Source organism: Odontesthes bonariensis, chromosome 18, assembly GCF_027942865.1.
Source record: "Odontesthes bonariensis isolate fOdoBon6 chromosome 18, fOdoBon6.hap1, whole genome shotgun sequence".
NCBI classification, from domain to species: Eukaryota; Metazoa; Chordata; class Actinopteri; order Atheriniformes; family Atherinopsidae; genus Odontesthes; species Odontesthes bonariensis.
The window spans coordinates 21839768-21854688 of record NC_134523.1 but is presented as its reverse complement, the minus strand read 5'-3'; the positions used below and the strand labels follow the sequence as shown (position 1 = coordinate 21854688).

Genomic DNA, 14921 nt, shown 5'->3' with positions numbered 1-14921 from the left:
ACTTTGATTATTTCACAGTTGCCGCCATACAAATCGAGTGTACGGCTGTGCTGTGTTAATATCTGAGAAGTTACTGCTCTCTTGTGGACACATTGTGGTATTACTAAAGTTTTCCACTTTCCTCATGCTTGTACTGGTGCTCCTTTTCAGTCCATTAAACGTCACTCGTGTCACACTTAAGTGTTTACTGTGAAGTAGTCACTCAATTTGAGAGGCACATATATGCACATGTATATGCTATACATGACATGCAATATATCTTTGCTTGCAAATATCTCATGTCATGTACAGTTATTTACATACACTGAAATATTAAATATTTCAATCTTACCCTGGTTGTTCCTCTCTCTTTACATCTCCGTGTCTTTCCAGGCAAGTCTAACAATAAAACATGTTTGTCCACATATCCTGAACACAGTGGTGACACAAGAAAGACCCAGAAATTGGGACATTGCAATGTATTCTTACCTTATGCAATGCAATGCCAACCTGTAACTATGTTTTTTTTTATTAATCAGAGCCTAACCATGTGTTTTAAACCTTAACCTGGACCCTTTTTCTAAATTAATATCTCAAATTAACAATCTTTTATTATGCTGTCAAGAATATTCCCTCAAAATTAGGCTCAGAGTCGCTGGAGACAATTAACACAAAACATTTATTCTTGCACAACATATCAGGAAACTGGTATGATAAATGATACTATTATGCTATTTATGTTTCTCACTAGCCGTCCAATGTTATGTGAACTAAAAGATAGGAGGAAGCCTCCCCCCCATCACATAGTACAGCTTTTTCACATAGTATAACTTCATGATTTTTCTAACATATACATAAGCCTAACTAACCATGATTAACAGCAAAGATGTCAAGATGGCGTAACACCTCGGTCTCCCTCCTCTTACCTCACTCTTTATAAGCATTTTGGAACATCTATTAGTTATTTGTGATAGTAATATTTGTTATAGGACAGAATCCCATTACAATTTGCAAAGGGAAAATACAGATATGTAAAATTACAACATTTTCATGGCTTTTTGGAGCCCTAATTAGAAAAATTAAGACATCTAATAATCAACTTTTACATTCAATATGTTGGTGAAATGTAATGATGAGCAACCCAACAGTATTTTCTGTTATTGTAAATTAGGAGGTCTCTTGCAGAATCTAAACTGATCAAACTTTGCTGATTGTAAAAATATTTATAGGGAATAGAAGAGTCAGATTAAAAAACACTGTCATGGGTCGCAACAAACATATTTTAGTTGGACTTGTTGGACAGTTGAAAGATTGTATAGTTTTGAACATTTCATATATCTTCTTTCTCTTATCTCCTTTCCTCAATGATTTCATTTCTTCTCCAGTCCACCTTTGTTGATGACATTTTTAAAGAGTGTGAGCAGTGGCCTCTGGCTGCCCCAGCTCTTCATGAAGCCGCCGTAGCGTTTGCTTGGCAGAGGGGCGCTCCAGCGGAAGTGCTTCATCTTGTACGTGCCGTTTGTTTTCTCATGAACATCACCCAGAATCGGCTCCATCTCCCCCTGTCCTACCTTTTCATCCTTACCCTTAGCTTTTATCGTTTCCCTGGAAAGATCCCGCTTTCTTATCTTTCCAGGGAAAAGCTTGGCTGACTCCTCCACATTGTTGGTGGTGTAGAAGCGGATATTTTCCATGAAGTTGGAGCGTTTGGCCTGAGGTGAGGAGGAGAAGGAGGAAAAGTGGGAAAGAGACAGAGGGTCTGATGAAGGAGGAGGTCCGGAGCGCGCATCGTCTGGGATGATGGATGAGTCAGATCGACCGAGCCTGATGTACTCCTGCAGTACAGAGGAGGAAAATGAAAGAAGACTGGGCTGTCTGATTGGGTTTCTTGGTAAAATGTGCAATCCTTTTTTTAACCACTCAGTACAACTCAACTTTTGTTCAGTTTCCTTAATTTTACAGAGCAGATTATACACTCTTAATACACAACATGTGGGTTCCAAGGATATCAGATAAACAGACAATTGCAACCACTGAGTTCAGAGTATATACTGATATGACTATATAGGTGATACTGAGCTGGTTTGCATGGAACAATACCTGAGGTAAAATAACAGGGTACAATCTATTACTTTAAAAGTAACTTGTTATTTGAAGAAGCCACTTTATCATCCTATCAGTTTCAAGTTCTACAACTGGTGGGTCTGCTATAGAATTACAGTGGCCACCACTGTAGTGATTCTGAGTTCCAAAGTTTATGACAACTTCCACCCGCTATCAGACCACGAATCACAAGCTACCTGAATGCTTTTCATCATTTCATCTGCTTATCGACATCAGTTTTGCCATCTTTATTATTGCCATCATCACACGATATGAATTAAAAAATGTGGTGGTCCGCCACGCCGGCTGCTGTTAGGCTGATCACTGGGTTAACATGTGTTTATGTATAGGGCTGGGCGAGTTAACTAGTTATTATTGCGTTAACTCATTGATTATTTAACGCCGACAACTATTTTATCGTAGCCTGGGCGAAAGCCGACTGTTGACTCCGTCAAACAGTCTGGAAAAACCCAAGAGGAATCCGTTCCCATGGAGGCTGGGACCTTACTCAGCAACTTAAATTCATTGGAGTTCCCTTAACCAATCAGTAATGTTTAGAAATGACGTAGGTTATGCGCCGAGGTTCATGCTTACTCTCGCGAGGCTCTAGCTCGCGAATCACGCCAGTTGGAAGGAGAGCTACGACATCCTTGCCACTAACAAAATTGACGAGGCATTCCTCTTGCTCTTGTTTTAATTGTGTAATGCTCCCCAGAGTTGAGACAACTTCATGGATAGCTTCAAGCGTTCTTCCGTCGCCATGTTTATTTCCGCTGCGGTTGAACTACAATTACATGGACTACAATGGACTCCGCGGGTCAGTTCTGCGTCACCACTCTCAACTGTTTGCTGATTGGCGAAACACTGAGCGAACCGAGGTAGGGGGGTTGGGCCAGACTATGTGCGGAGCCAAAATCTTTGGGCGGAAGTACGTAGGATGGCGTCGCCAGGCTAATCGTGCATTAGCGCAGGTTTTATTATTTATTTTATTTAGTAAAAGTCTGTAGCTGTTTGCTGCGGAACCAGAAAAGAAAGTAATCGGCGGATCCACCAAACATGGAGAAGGGTACGGAACTTTTACTCGGCCATTTTCATTTTAAAGTTCTTCCAGACGGCGGAGTCGACAGAACGAAAGTCATCTGTAAACACTGTCAAGTTGAATTGTCTTATTACCGTAGTAGTTCCAGTCTAAAATATCACTTAAAGCAATACAATGTAACTTCTCAAAAAGCCCATTATGGAGCTCCCCCTACAGGCTTGGAGGTAATGTACGGTTACACTGTCGTAAATACAACACCCTTTCGCTTTCACGTTTCACGTTTGTTGACGAACCGGCGAGGAGTCAGAAGGTGCAAGCTATGTCGACCGAGAAGGTAAGAGTAATCAAATGTACCTGGGAGCGTGAGAGGGGTCTATTTGTTTTTGCGGTAGGTGTGCCAGAAAGCAAGTCGAAGTACTTCCGCTCAGCTCCCGGGCCGGTCCAGCAAAGTTACATAGCGCAGTTTTTCCAACTCAGACCCCCGAAGGGCATAGGAGACAGGCCAATCGTAATATTAAAACTCATTCTAGCCGCACAATTTTTTTCAAGCTGTTATTTTAAGGTAGAAATGTTACATAGTATTGCTTTAAAGGCAAAACACACAATTGATACCAGCAAGTCATTCAAGGAAACAGACAGTGGAGTGAGGCTCCTACATAGAAACTACATAAAAATGCTGATGTTAAAAGTGTGTTTGCACAACAAATGTTATGGCACTTTCATTCATATGGCAGCACATTTAAACTAAAACTAAATGCTAAAAGCTATACACTACTTTTGAATTCATTTTTGGATTTTGCGTACAAATGCGATTAATCGTGATTAATCAGGGAAATCATGTGATTAATTAGATTAAACATTTTAATCGTTGCACAGCCCTATATATGTAGCATCAGTTCATTTAGGAAAACAGTTTTTGTTCTTAATGAGTGATTGATTTATAAAGTTCCAGATCATAATGCAGATTTACCTTAAGTCTACATAAAGACTGTTTTTCCAAACCAAACTTGACATGTATTTAATAAGCTGCTGTTTAATCTGAGGTTTTGGAAGTCACTGTTTGTTAGTAGTAGAAAGAGCTGAAAATACAGTTTGATTCACAGCCATAGATAATACAGAGATGCTTCAGCCTATAAAAAGCATCTTAGTGCGTTTTAGTATGGCGCCACTTTTATTCATGATATTTCTCTTCTGAGACCTCTGAATTCCCAGATGTACTTCTTTCTATTGAAGTCAGTTTAATTGTACAGCACCAACTGAAAACAAAAGTCATCCCAGGTGACTTTAAAAAGAAAATGAAGTTCAATTCATATTAAACATTTTAATCCATTTCATTCCACTTCAGTGTTATCCAGAAAATCCTAATGAATTTAGTTTGAAGGTTAAAGAAGCAGGCTTGGGATGTGTGTGCATGTGTGTGTGTGTGTGTGTTGTTGTTGTGCCGGCAGGTTTTTTACCATAAAGTTCCTCTTAGAGTTGAGTTCCTGGCAGCTGGGATGATCCCAGCACTCACTGTCTGTTACTCTGACAACGCCCACCGCCACTGCAAGCACCAATAGTAACGCAGGATGCATCCTCCTGTAATCTGCTGCAGATTTAAAAAAAATTATAATTAAAGCGTCTCTCGTGACACCTGCTGTGAGTTTTATTTCAACTTAATTCATTCAACATATACATTTGATATGGATTTTTTAAAAATAACAATGTTTGTAACATGTTTTGAAAATTTGACTGCTATTTGGAGTGCAGAGAAACAATTAAAAATTTAAGTCATTTTACAACTAATAAACTTAAACACTGTCATCTCTATTAGATAAAAATGTGTTAGATAGATTAGTTTTCACAAAATGGAAAGAAGCCTGGATAATACAGAGACATTTGTTTTAAGTCCATCTTTCGATCCTTAATAATATTTTTACTGCTCCATTTAAACATAAAAAGATATTTGTGTTCTATTGAACAATCTTAACTAACTGTTATTAGTTTAAAAAATATATATATTATATTGCGTTAAGATGATGGAGACAGAACAGACTAAATGTTAAGCATCAAGTTATACAGTAAATGATGCACGGAAAAAAGAAAACCATTTTTAATTTACTCAAGTCACTCAGGTTATTCTCTCATTTCTCTGTTTTGTTAACTTTGAAACTGTTGCAATATAAAAACACAAAAAAAGATAATTATGGTAAAAGGATAAACATCACAGATTAAATAAGAATGGACTTGGAAGTCCCCCTCCTTGGACATTGAAGTCAGCTTCTAATTAGTACATCACATATGATACTTTGAGTACATTTGATCATTTCATGTGAATTTACCCAACAAAACAATGCATGAAAAACTTCTACTCCCACAGTATTTTTAACAAGTGGTTTTGGATACACTGAAGTAATAAAGAAAAAGAAGAAGAGGAAGAAAATGTCTTCCACCACAGCTCGCTTCTTTACATTTAACAAATTAAACATCTTTTCAGGTCAAATATATTTTGAAATATATTTTACTCTTGCATCAGAGCAGGAGGGTTCCTGGTTAATTGGTTACTCTAAATTGTCCCAAGGAGTGAGTGTGGATGGTTGTGTATATCATTTGTCTCCGTGTGACCGTGTGATGGTCTGTAAAATAAGATTAAGTGGGTATAGAAAATAGTGAATATGTTTACTGAGTCTAAATCCATATACTTTGATGTCTGAAAAAAACAATAATAAAAAAAAAAGAAATAATGAGAGTACTCACCGGTCATGTCTCTTTTTCTCTCCGCTGTTTGGCTTTCCTGTGTCCTGCAAAGAAGGATCTCTAATGTTTCTTCACTTGTGTCCCTCCAATGGATCAACTGACTTTATACGCTGACAGCTAAGGACACACACACACACACACACACACACACAAATGGAGGATGACGTTATTACAACTCCTTTATCCCTCATTCATGTCCATAAACACAAATTACACTATGAAAATGAACAATGAATTAAATGTTTTTCCCTCTTACACACACACACATCATCATTACTCTCCTCGGAACCCAAAAATAACGTCCTCGACGACACAGACAGTTCCATCTGAAGAAAAAAAAATTGTTGGAGAAAAGTTAGAAAGGCTGAGTGCTGAAAAATAATTCCCTGTAACAACCTCTTACCCAGTTAATGGCTAATAGAGGTATCCAGCTCGCTATTGAAAAATCAAAAAGCATACACTGTGCAAAACAAGCCAGCCTTCTATGAGGTAAAAACTTTATTTAAGATAAACCACACTATATAACATAAGTAAATTTCTGTCTTTCTTCTGCACCACTTTGGCCTAAGCTGAAAAATCTTAACAATAATCAGCTGACTTGAAAGTCAGTGCTCAGCACACTTGATCCCCAGAGGATGGATCTCACTAATTATGGTGGCCCTGTGGGCCTTTGTTGACATGTGTGGTTTGCACTAGAATTTGATCTGTACAATCATTCTTCAGAATACTTGTAATTCTTTAAAAAAAAAAAAAAAAAAAAAGATTTCATACGCTTTGGTCAGCGCAGTCTTACAAGAAAAGATGTATTAGGTTCTTTTGTCCTTACTCAAAACAAGAAGAGTCATAATAAAGGAGCAGATGGTAACACTTCACATAACACTGTAATGTTATCAGGCAGAGTTCAGGTGATATGAAGCTGTATGGAAATCTACTTGTGAATATCTAAGCCTAAATACGTGTTATTTTAGTCCCCAACACAAACCATGTTAATAGTGATATTGGATGCCATTCTCATGACTCAACACTTCCTGGCACAGGAGATAGAAAGTGTAGCCTTATTTGGTATTATTTTGGGCGTCAGCAGCTGTCATTGTGACTTTGCATCCGGAAAATGCAGACGTGTGCATTTGTAAAAGGCTTGTTCCATTGTTGAAAGAGATTGTTGATTTGTTCCTACTAATAAAGGTTGTAAACCTTAATGGCATTTCATGATACAGTCATTTTGAAATGGGGGGGGGGGGGGGGGCTCAAAATAAAATTCTGCTTAGGGCCCCAGTTTGGCCAGTGAAGGCCCTGCTCAGAATCATTTAATGATATCGAATGTAGATGATGGAATATTCAAAATCTTTGTCATTTTACATTGAAGAACATTGGGCCTCATGCAAGAACCGTTCGTACGCACATATTTGTTATTAAATCGTGCGTACGAGTGATTTAAGAGAATTGGCGCATTTACCAATATTTTCGTATTGTAATAAATGTGGGTCTTTACCTTTAAGTAAGGTTAAGGATGTCAGAACCTTAGAACAAACACAAAGACAAGAGCAATGTACAAAAGAAGGACAATCTTTATTAGTTGGGGGGGGGGGCTCCGATCTAATGAGAGATACCGATCGGGAACACCCCAGATAGCAAAACTCTTTTGGCCCGTATCCGGCCCACATACGGCATGGAATGATGGCACTTGGGCGGTCCGCTCACGTTTGCCATAAGTGGGCCACAACCAAGCCATCACAATGCCAGATGTCAGCCAAAATCAGCCCAAATGAACCAGCACTCAACCGGATGTGGGCCACTGTACAAAACTCTTTTGGCCCGTATCCGGCCCACACCTGACATGTTCATCCGGCCCACATACGGCATGGAATGATGGCACTTGGGCGGTCCGCTCACGTTTGCCATAAGTGGGCCACAACCAAGCCATCACAATGCCAGATGTCAGCCAAAATAAACCAGCACTCAACCGGATGTGGGCCACTGTACACTTTAATTCTGGACAGAACTGGTTTACACACTATGACCTTGACTAACCTGCACACTTGGAGAGTCACAACCATGATAAAATAGTATGTAAAATATGAAAACACAGAATGGTCTCAATTTGTGGCTACATTATGGTAACCCCAGATACCGTTTGAATGGTGGCATGCAGTGGGACTCATCTTGGGGTCCAAGATGAGGAAACTGAAGAAATGAGCAAACACGAGAAGTGGGTGTGATTTTTATTTTATTTTAAAACATAATGGCAAAAAAAAAAAAAAAAAAAAAAAAAAGGAAAAAGAGTTGGCGACCTACAAAAATCCAAATCCGTCTTCCGTCCCTTTAAGAAATACACAAAAGAACAAATTTAGTTGATTCAGTATATGGTGGCAGTGAAGTGCAAAACACAAAACCTCATCAGGATAAACAAAAAAGACTGTGTGAAATGATATAAAGTTATTATAATATTGTGTTGATGCCTTACAAAACTTCAAAACCTAGTCTGTTTTTAATTACAATTAATCTGAAGCTAAACCCAATATCTGCTTGCTCAACCTCATTCTGTTCAGACAATGAAAGTTGGGTAACAGGCAATGTGAACTGGAGTAAAGCAGCTTCAAACACTCAGACAAACTTCACATTTAACCTTAACATTTAAGTTACAGTAATAACTCATGTTTATGTTAAAGGTGATTTTTTGCTTTTGATATTTTGGAAGATATTGAAATTAAACTCAGGAGCTGCATAGACCCCGCACACATGCTGGCAGCTTCATCTTGATTTCTGCTGTCGAACAGCATCACATATTGCAAAATAGGTATCGTAGCCGACTAAAGCCTGATTCTTACTCGGCGCAACCTCATTCTTACTTGCTGGTCGCAAATGGCGCAAACGGTCACGTGACCCAAAATTCCGCCACGCCCCCCGTCGCAAGCTAAAAAATCCTCGCGCGTCGCAAGGGCGCGCACACAACTTTTTTTCTGACTTCGCGCGAGCTCAACCGGGAACAGCGGACCAAGAGAAAGGAAACATGAACACTGCAGAGACCGCGGTGACCGAGAGGGTGCGCCTCTACAAACATCTGTACGACACGTCTATGAAGTTACACTGGGACAACGTTGTCCCAAAGGACAACGTTTGACAAAGTTTGTCTTGTTGCAAAGGACGAACATTCCACCTTCTCTTCTGTTTTTGCCGCAGCCGCTTAGCTCTGAGATACATATACAGTTCTACACCCAGAGTAAATTCATTCCACATCAGATGTGCCAGCCTCTGCTGACGTGACACCACAGGTGGCATTGTGTATGCTTTCTTCGTATGCTTTTCTTCGTCCGATTCTTCAGCTTGTTTCCTCAACAGTGACGCCCGCTGGTCTGGAGAGAACTGCAAATGTGACGCATACTCGGCGCAAACTGCGCTTATGAGCTGAAGGAACTGTGAAGGGGCTGGCGCTTTCGATGACGTCATTAATGGTTTTCGAGCCAGAACAGTTAAGCAGTTGCGCCGAGTAAGAATCAGGCATTACGTGTGTGCTGTGAGGAATGCCTTCTCTCCTCCCACCATCCCGGTCTCCGGCGAGATGAAGCCACCTTTTTATATAGGCCTCCACCTCCTGGTCAGTGGCAGTGGCCGTTAGTTGGTTGTTTCTGACCGTTCCTAAAAATTGAGAAAACAGTAGTTTTTGATAGATTACACACAATGGTGAGAAATGCATGGCATGCTATATCCTGCCCATAGTTGGGCAGCAATGATGAATGTAGTTTGAAAACAGTTTAGCCATGCCCATGACCAGCCCATTACTAAAATTGGAGGAAAACTGCCCTTCAACTGATGAACTGATTGATTAATCAACAATCAATGCCATTATATTGCAACAGAATAGAATATTGTCTGCTACCACACTGATGCATAATCATCCACATATTGATAAAGCGATTATGATTAATTTCTGCACCCCTAACAACTACTCAGAATCATGAAAGAAAAGGAAAACCCTAACCCATTCATAAAACGCATCACAATGAAATATAACACAATTAACACTTACCAGTAATGACATCTTTTATTTGGAGGCTGTGGAAAGCCGTTTTTCCATTTACGCCCCGCCAGTTGAGCTGCTTGGCCAGCAGTATCTCATGATTCTCCAGACCGCATCTTTAATGTGAACCCCACCGATGACACTCAAAGCAGTAATCTCAGGGGAAAAAAAAGAGAAAAAAAAGCAAACCCTCCAGTCCCAGCGGTCTGGGAACAACTTCAGACTCATACTAATGAACATAGAACAAGCAGTGTTTCTTTTTGAAAAATGGCATCAACCTCACTCGTGGCTGTATTTTGGTCGCAGCATAGCTTACAGCACTATGGTCGTTTTGAAAAGTAATTACATTTCAACTATAGCCAATTTCAGCAAACCCTATCTGAAGAGGTACAATGCCACTTGTAGACACAGCAGGTTTGTATAGTTTAAGAGAAACAAAGCTAACACATCTCACACATAAAATTAAATAAGCTGAGCCGAACTTACCTTCAACTTTTCTGTGGATCCCAGTAGGCTGAATGCGGCCAGTTTCTTCTGCAAGGTAGCTGGGTCACGATGAAGTGCTGCCTCAGCCAATCAGAGTGGCGTTGACCGATTCAAATGTTAACGGTTGTGTTCCAAACGCCCCCGCAAATTTGGAACAAATCACACCAAGGGGGCGTGGTAGTGAAAAAAAACAACAGTCTAACTTCTCTTCAGGTAAAACGTGCAGTTTTTTTTGTGGAATAAGAGTGGGTTTGCTCAGCTCACAGTAAACCCACTTTTACCCATAGTTTCAACAAAGGTGGGCAAAGTTTATATGTGGGCCACTTTAGGCTCACATCCGGATTTCGGCCAAAACTGGCCCAAATATGTTTCAACAAAGGTGGGCCAAGTGTGTTTCTTTATATGTGGGCCACTTTAGGCTCACATCCGGGTTACTTGATGCTCACTTGCCGTATTTCGGCCAAAACTGGCCCAAATATGTTTCAACAAAGGTGGGCCAAGTGTGTTTCTTCATTTGTGGGCCACTTTAGGTAACCTGGTTCTCACGCAGATGGATGTTTCTCATCCATCTGGAATTTTGTCGGTTGCCTAGCTGTTCTCTGCTGTGAGTAGGCGGGGATTGTATTCAAAAACCTCTCGAAACTGATTGGAGAATTCAATGTGTGTGTCACGTACTACTTCGACCAATCATATCGAAAGCGGACGTGACGCGTTGGAGCGCGACCAGTCTTTCGGTCTGTGGTGGAAAATAAACAAAACACAACAGCAGCGAGCAAAGCAGGAGCTAGCAGCAGCTAATCGTCCGGCAATGGCTGTGTTTGACTGTGTTCGTTGTCGCGCCGGATGCTACGTCATACCTGTTAACACCCCGCCCCACGATTATGATTGGCCCGGTTATGGGGTAACCGAAGACTTCGGGCTCAACAAGGTGCGCCCAGACCCTCGTGCGAGCTCACGAAGTGTAACGAAGATGCACGAAGCACGAAGGGTCTGCGTGAGAGCCAGGCTACACTTTAGGCTCACACCCGGATTAGTCGTTGCTAACTTGCCATATATCAGCCAAAGCTGGGCCGTATCCGTTTTGTAATATTTGGCCCAAATGTAGCATTTACTACATGGGCCACTTTAAGCCTGATTCTTACTCGGCGCAACCTCGCTTTGACCCATTCTTACTAGCTGGTCGCAAATGGCGCAAACGGTCACGTGACCCAAAATTCCGCCACGCCCCCCGTCGCAAGCTGAAAAATCCTCGCGCGTCGCAAGGTCGCGCACACAACTTTTTTTCTGACTTCGCGCGAGCTCAACCGGAAACAGCTGACCAAGAGAAAGGAAACATGAACACTGCAGAGACCGCGGTGACCGAGAGGGTGCGCCTCTACAAACATCTGTACGACACGTCTATGAAGTTACGCTGGGACAACACGGCAGTGTCGAATTCCTGGGGGGAAATCGGCAGGCATCTGGGGCAGTCGGTGGTGGAGGTGAAGAAAACATGGAAATGCATCTGTGCATTCTGTTTTTTTCCTGCAGCCGCTTAGCTCTGAGATACATATACAGTTCTACACCCAGAGTAAATTCATTCCATCAGATGTGCCAGCCTCTGCTGACGTGACACCACAGGTGGCATTGTGTATGCTTTTCTTCGTCCGGTTCTTCAGCTTGTTTCCTCAACAGTGACGCCCGCTGGTCTGGAGAGAACTGCAAATGTGACGCATACTCGGCGCAAACTGCGCTTATGAGCTGAAGGAACTGTGAAGGGGCTGGTGCTTTCGATGACGTCATTAATGGTTCTCGAGCCAGAACAGTTGCGCGGTTGCGCCGAGTAAGAATCAGGCTTTAGGCTCACATCTGTTTTGTCCGGGCCAGAAGAATGCCTACAGTGCCGGATCGTTGCCTCAAGTGGCCCACATCCGCATGCTATCTGGGACAGGCCTCATTGGTCGCAAAACAAGACAGGCTAACCTTTAACACAGCACACAGAATGAAAACCCACTACAAATCAGGCTAGCTTCATTAGCTTTAAGGCACGCTTTGAACACAGCACACAGAGTCAACACACCACAAAACAGGCGGCTAACCTGCAGCATATGGCGCCCGTAGACCACAGACCCGTCACTCCTCCCCACGCAACCCCACCAATCAATATAAAGCATAAAAATAGGCATATACACAACACTGCTAACAAACACATAAAGTTAAAAGCTCCACCAGCTGTTTTGTTTTGGTACCATTTAGGGTTTCCAGCTTGTTGTTGCCATTAAATTCAAGATGAGCATATATTTTTCCATGTCTCACTGTCAACATGTTCATAATACTGTCAGTGTCATTACTGTGAGGACATTTTGGATTATGTGCTTATTAATTCAGTGATTTGATGACTGATCAGTAACCTAAGATGTTGCCAGACAGAAACTGGAGATGGGGGGAAAAAGGGTTTGTTATTTATTTATTTTTTAACTTCATGTGAGGACAGTGAGTCTGGCTCTCTCTTCAGAGAAGGCAAATCAGCTAATTGCTTGTTTAGGTTGGGGGACTCCTTGAAAATCTTTTTCTTTTGATGAAATTGCTGCTTTTTCATAAAGTGAAACTCTACTTCATGGCAGTGGTCTTTTAAAAGCTTTAGGTTTTATTTTGTTCCTCTAATGGAACGAGCAGCTGCAGGAGATAAATATAAACACAACAGTGCTTAGCTGCAGCCTTGAGCCTCCATTCAGTCCATTACACACTCACTGGAACAGCGTATGTGTGTCGGGGGAAAAATGAAGAGGTAATGGAAAGATGAAACTGAAGTCTTGCTTGACAATGGAATTAAGACATTTGGAGAATGAAAAATAAACAGATTAAGATTGCTACAATTCATCCTGAGACATTTTCATGGGAAGACGTCAAAGAGTTGTTGATATATTTCATTAAAAATTGCCCACCCCCCCATGAATCTTATTTATTCAATGACTTTCAATGATCTAGTCGTGATCAAGTATGGCTTTTAAAGAATAAATATTACACTGTCCATGTTTTAGGGAATAATTCTTGAGGCTTGTAACTCAATTGTTGTTGTTTTTAAGCAAGACATTAAATGCTAAATGTATTATTTGCAGCTTCAACTGGGACTGGTGATGACAAGGTCTCGTACTGCAAAAAAACAACAACAGAGAGAGAGACCGAGAGAAAGAGAGAGACAGAGATTTTTATTTTAGAAAGCCTTTTATTAAATGACCCAAAATCCAACCAACAATGAAGGAAAAATACATGTTTACCACAAGAAAAGAGGTTGAGACTCCAATACAAAACAAAAACAAAAAAAACAAAATACATACCAATTCGAAACAGTAATTCACACATCCTGCAGCCCCAAGATGTCCACAAACACTTCAGTTTTATCAGTCAGTCTGTAAAACTCAGAACTTATTCTGAGCCAAGCTGCCAGCATCCCAGTCAAGCATCAGCACCGCTTCTGTGCTGCTGTACCCATCCATATATTGCTGTTGGGGTTCAATCACTCCTAGACTCAAATGGGCCAAGGCTCTCAGCATAGACTCATCTGTTGGTTTGGTTGGGCATGAAATGTATGTTTGCATCACTTTGTGTGAGAATTGTCCTAAAACAGCGGGCGAATCAAAATGTTATCTCACAATTTCTGCACCTTTATTGCAACACTTTGGTCTGGAAATGTGGACAAACGCACTTGCTTAATTTTTTCTTGTCAGACTGGGCTGAGCATGCAAATCAAATAGTTGTTTCTTTCAGTAACAAACTGTAAATGTAACTGTTACATTTACACCAATTAGTCACCATTCATTTATAGAGCAGAATTTTTAGAGTTGAAAAAAGTACAAATAATTATAAATGATTTACATAAAAAGAAAGATTATCTCTGACGAAATGAACAAAACTGGAGTCATGAGAAAAAAAAGCAAAGGGAATCCAAACAAACTTCCTGAATAGTAAAGCAACATCACAAAATCGCATGTAGAGTATTTATTCAATTACTTCTACCAGATGTTATGCAGGTACTGTAATTTGCTGTCACTTTACTCTGTTCCTGAGTTTATTCTATTACCTTCCAGGCCAATGGCTGCCAATCCCTTAAGAGGATTATGAGGATAAGATGTCACACATGGTGCTGACCCCACACATACAGACAAGCAACCAAAGTCTCCTGCCTGTCCTGATGTTTTTCCACTGAGTTGGAGTCAGCACCGGGACATGGCAGCAGGTAGGAACATGGTTTGAATGTCTATTCATTGTAAATATAAACTAAGCAGTTAACTACCAAAGCAGTATATTTCATATTTCCAACTCACTGCCTTCATCTGTTTCAATTTCATTTTTATAAGGAGTTTTTTTTTGTCCACAACAGTTTTTGGGGCAAAGCAGGATTAATATCATTAACTTTTTGTCATATGTTTTAGATGTCTACTTACATCTGAAACATTGAATGTCTGTGAGTTTTATTTTACACCACAATGAAAGATGTATGTTTTGCAGAAAATGACTCATGGAAAATCAGGATTATTAATCATAAATATCTTGGTAATATTCCTCTCAGAACACGATTTA

General features: G+C 40.6%; 1 protein-coding gene across 1 annotated transcript; it reads right to left on the bottom strand.

Moving 5' to 3' along the window:
- Positions 1–648: 648 nt before the first annotated feature.
- LOC142367496 (pro-opiomelanocortin-like) lies at positions 649–5936 on the bottom strand. Its single transcript, XM_075449491.1, has 3 exons — positions 5858–5936; positions 4579–4709; positions 649–1814 (listed from the first exon to the last, which is right to left on the bottom strand). The coding sequence occupies exons 1-3, from the start codon at positions 5862–5864 to the stop codon at positions 1350–1352; spliced, it is 603 nt and encodes a 200-aa protein (XP_075305606.1). The 5' UTR covers positions 5865–5936; the 3' UTR covers positions 649–1349.
- Positions 5937–14921: the final 8985 nt, after the last annotated feature.

Bases quoted from the DNA above. Each gene is read 5' to 3' on its own strand.
- LOC142367496 (XM_075449491.1), bottom strand. The intron at 1,815-4,578 runs GTAAAAAACCTG...TCTGTACTGCAG, and splicing joins ACTCTAAGAGGAACTTTATG to GAGTACATCAGGCTCGGTCG.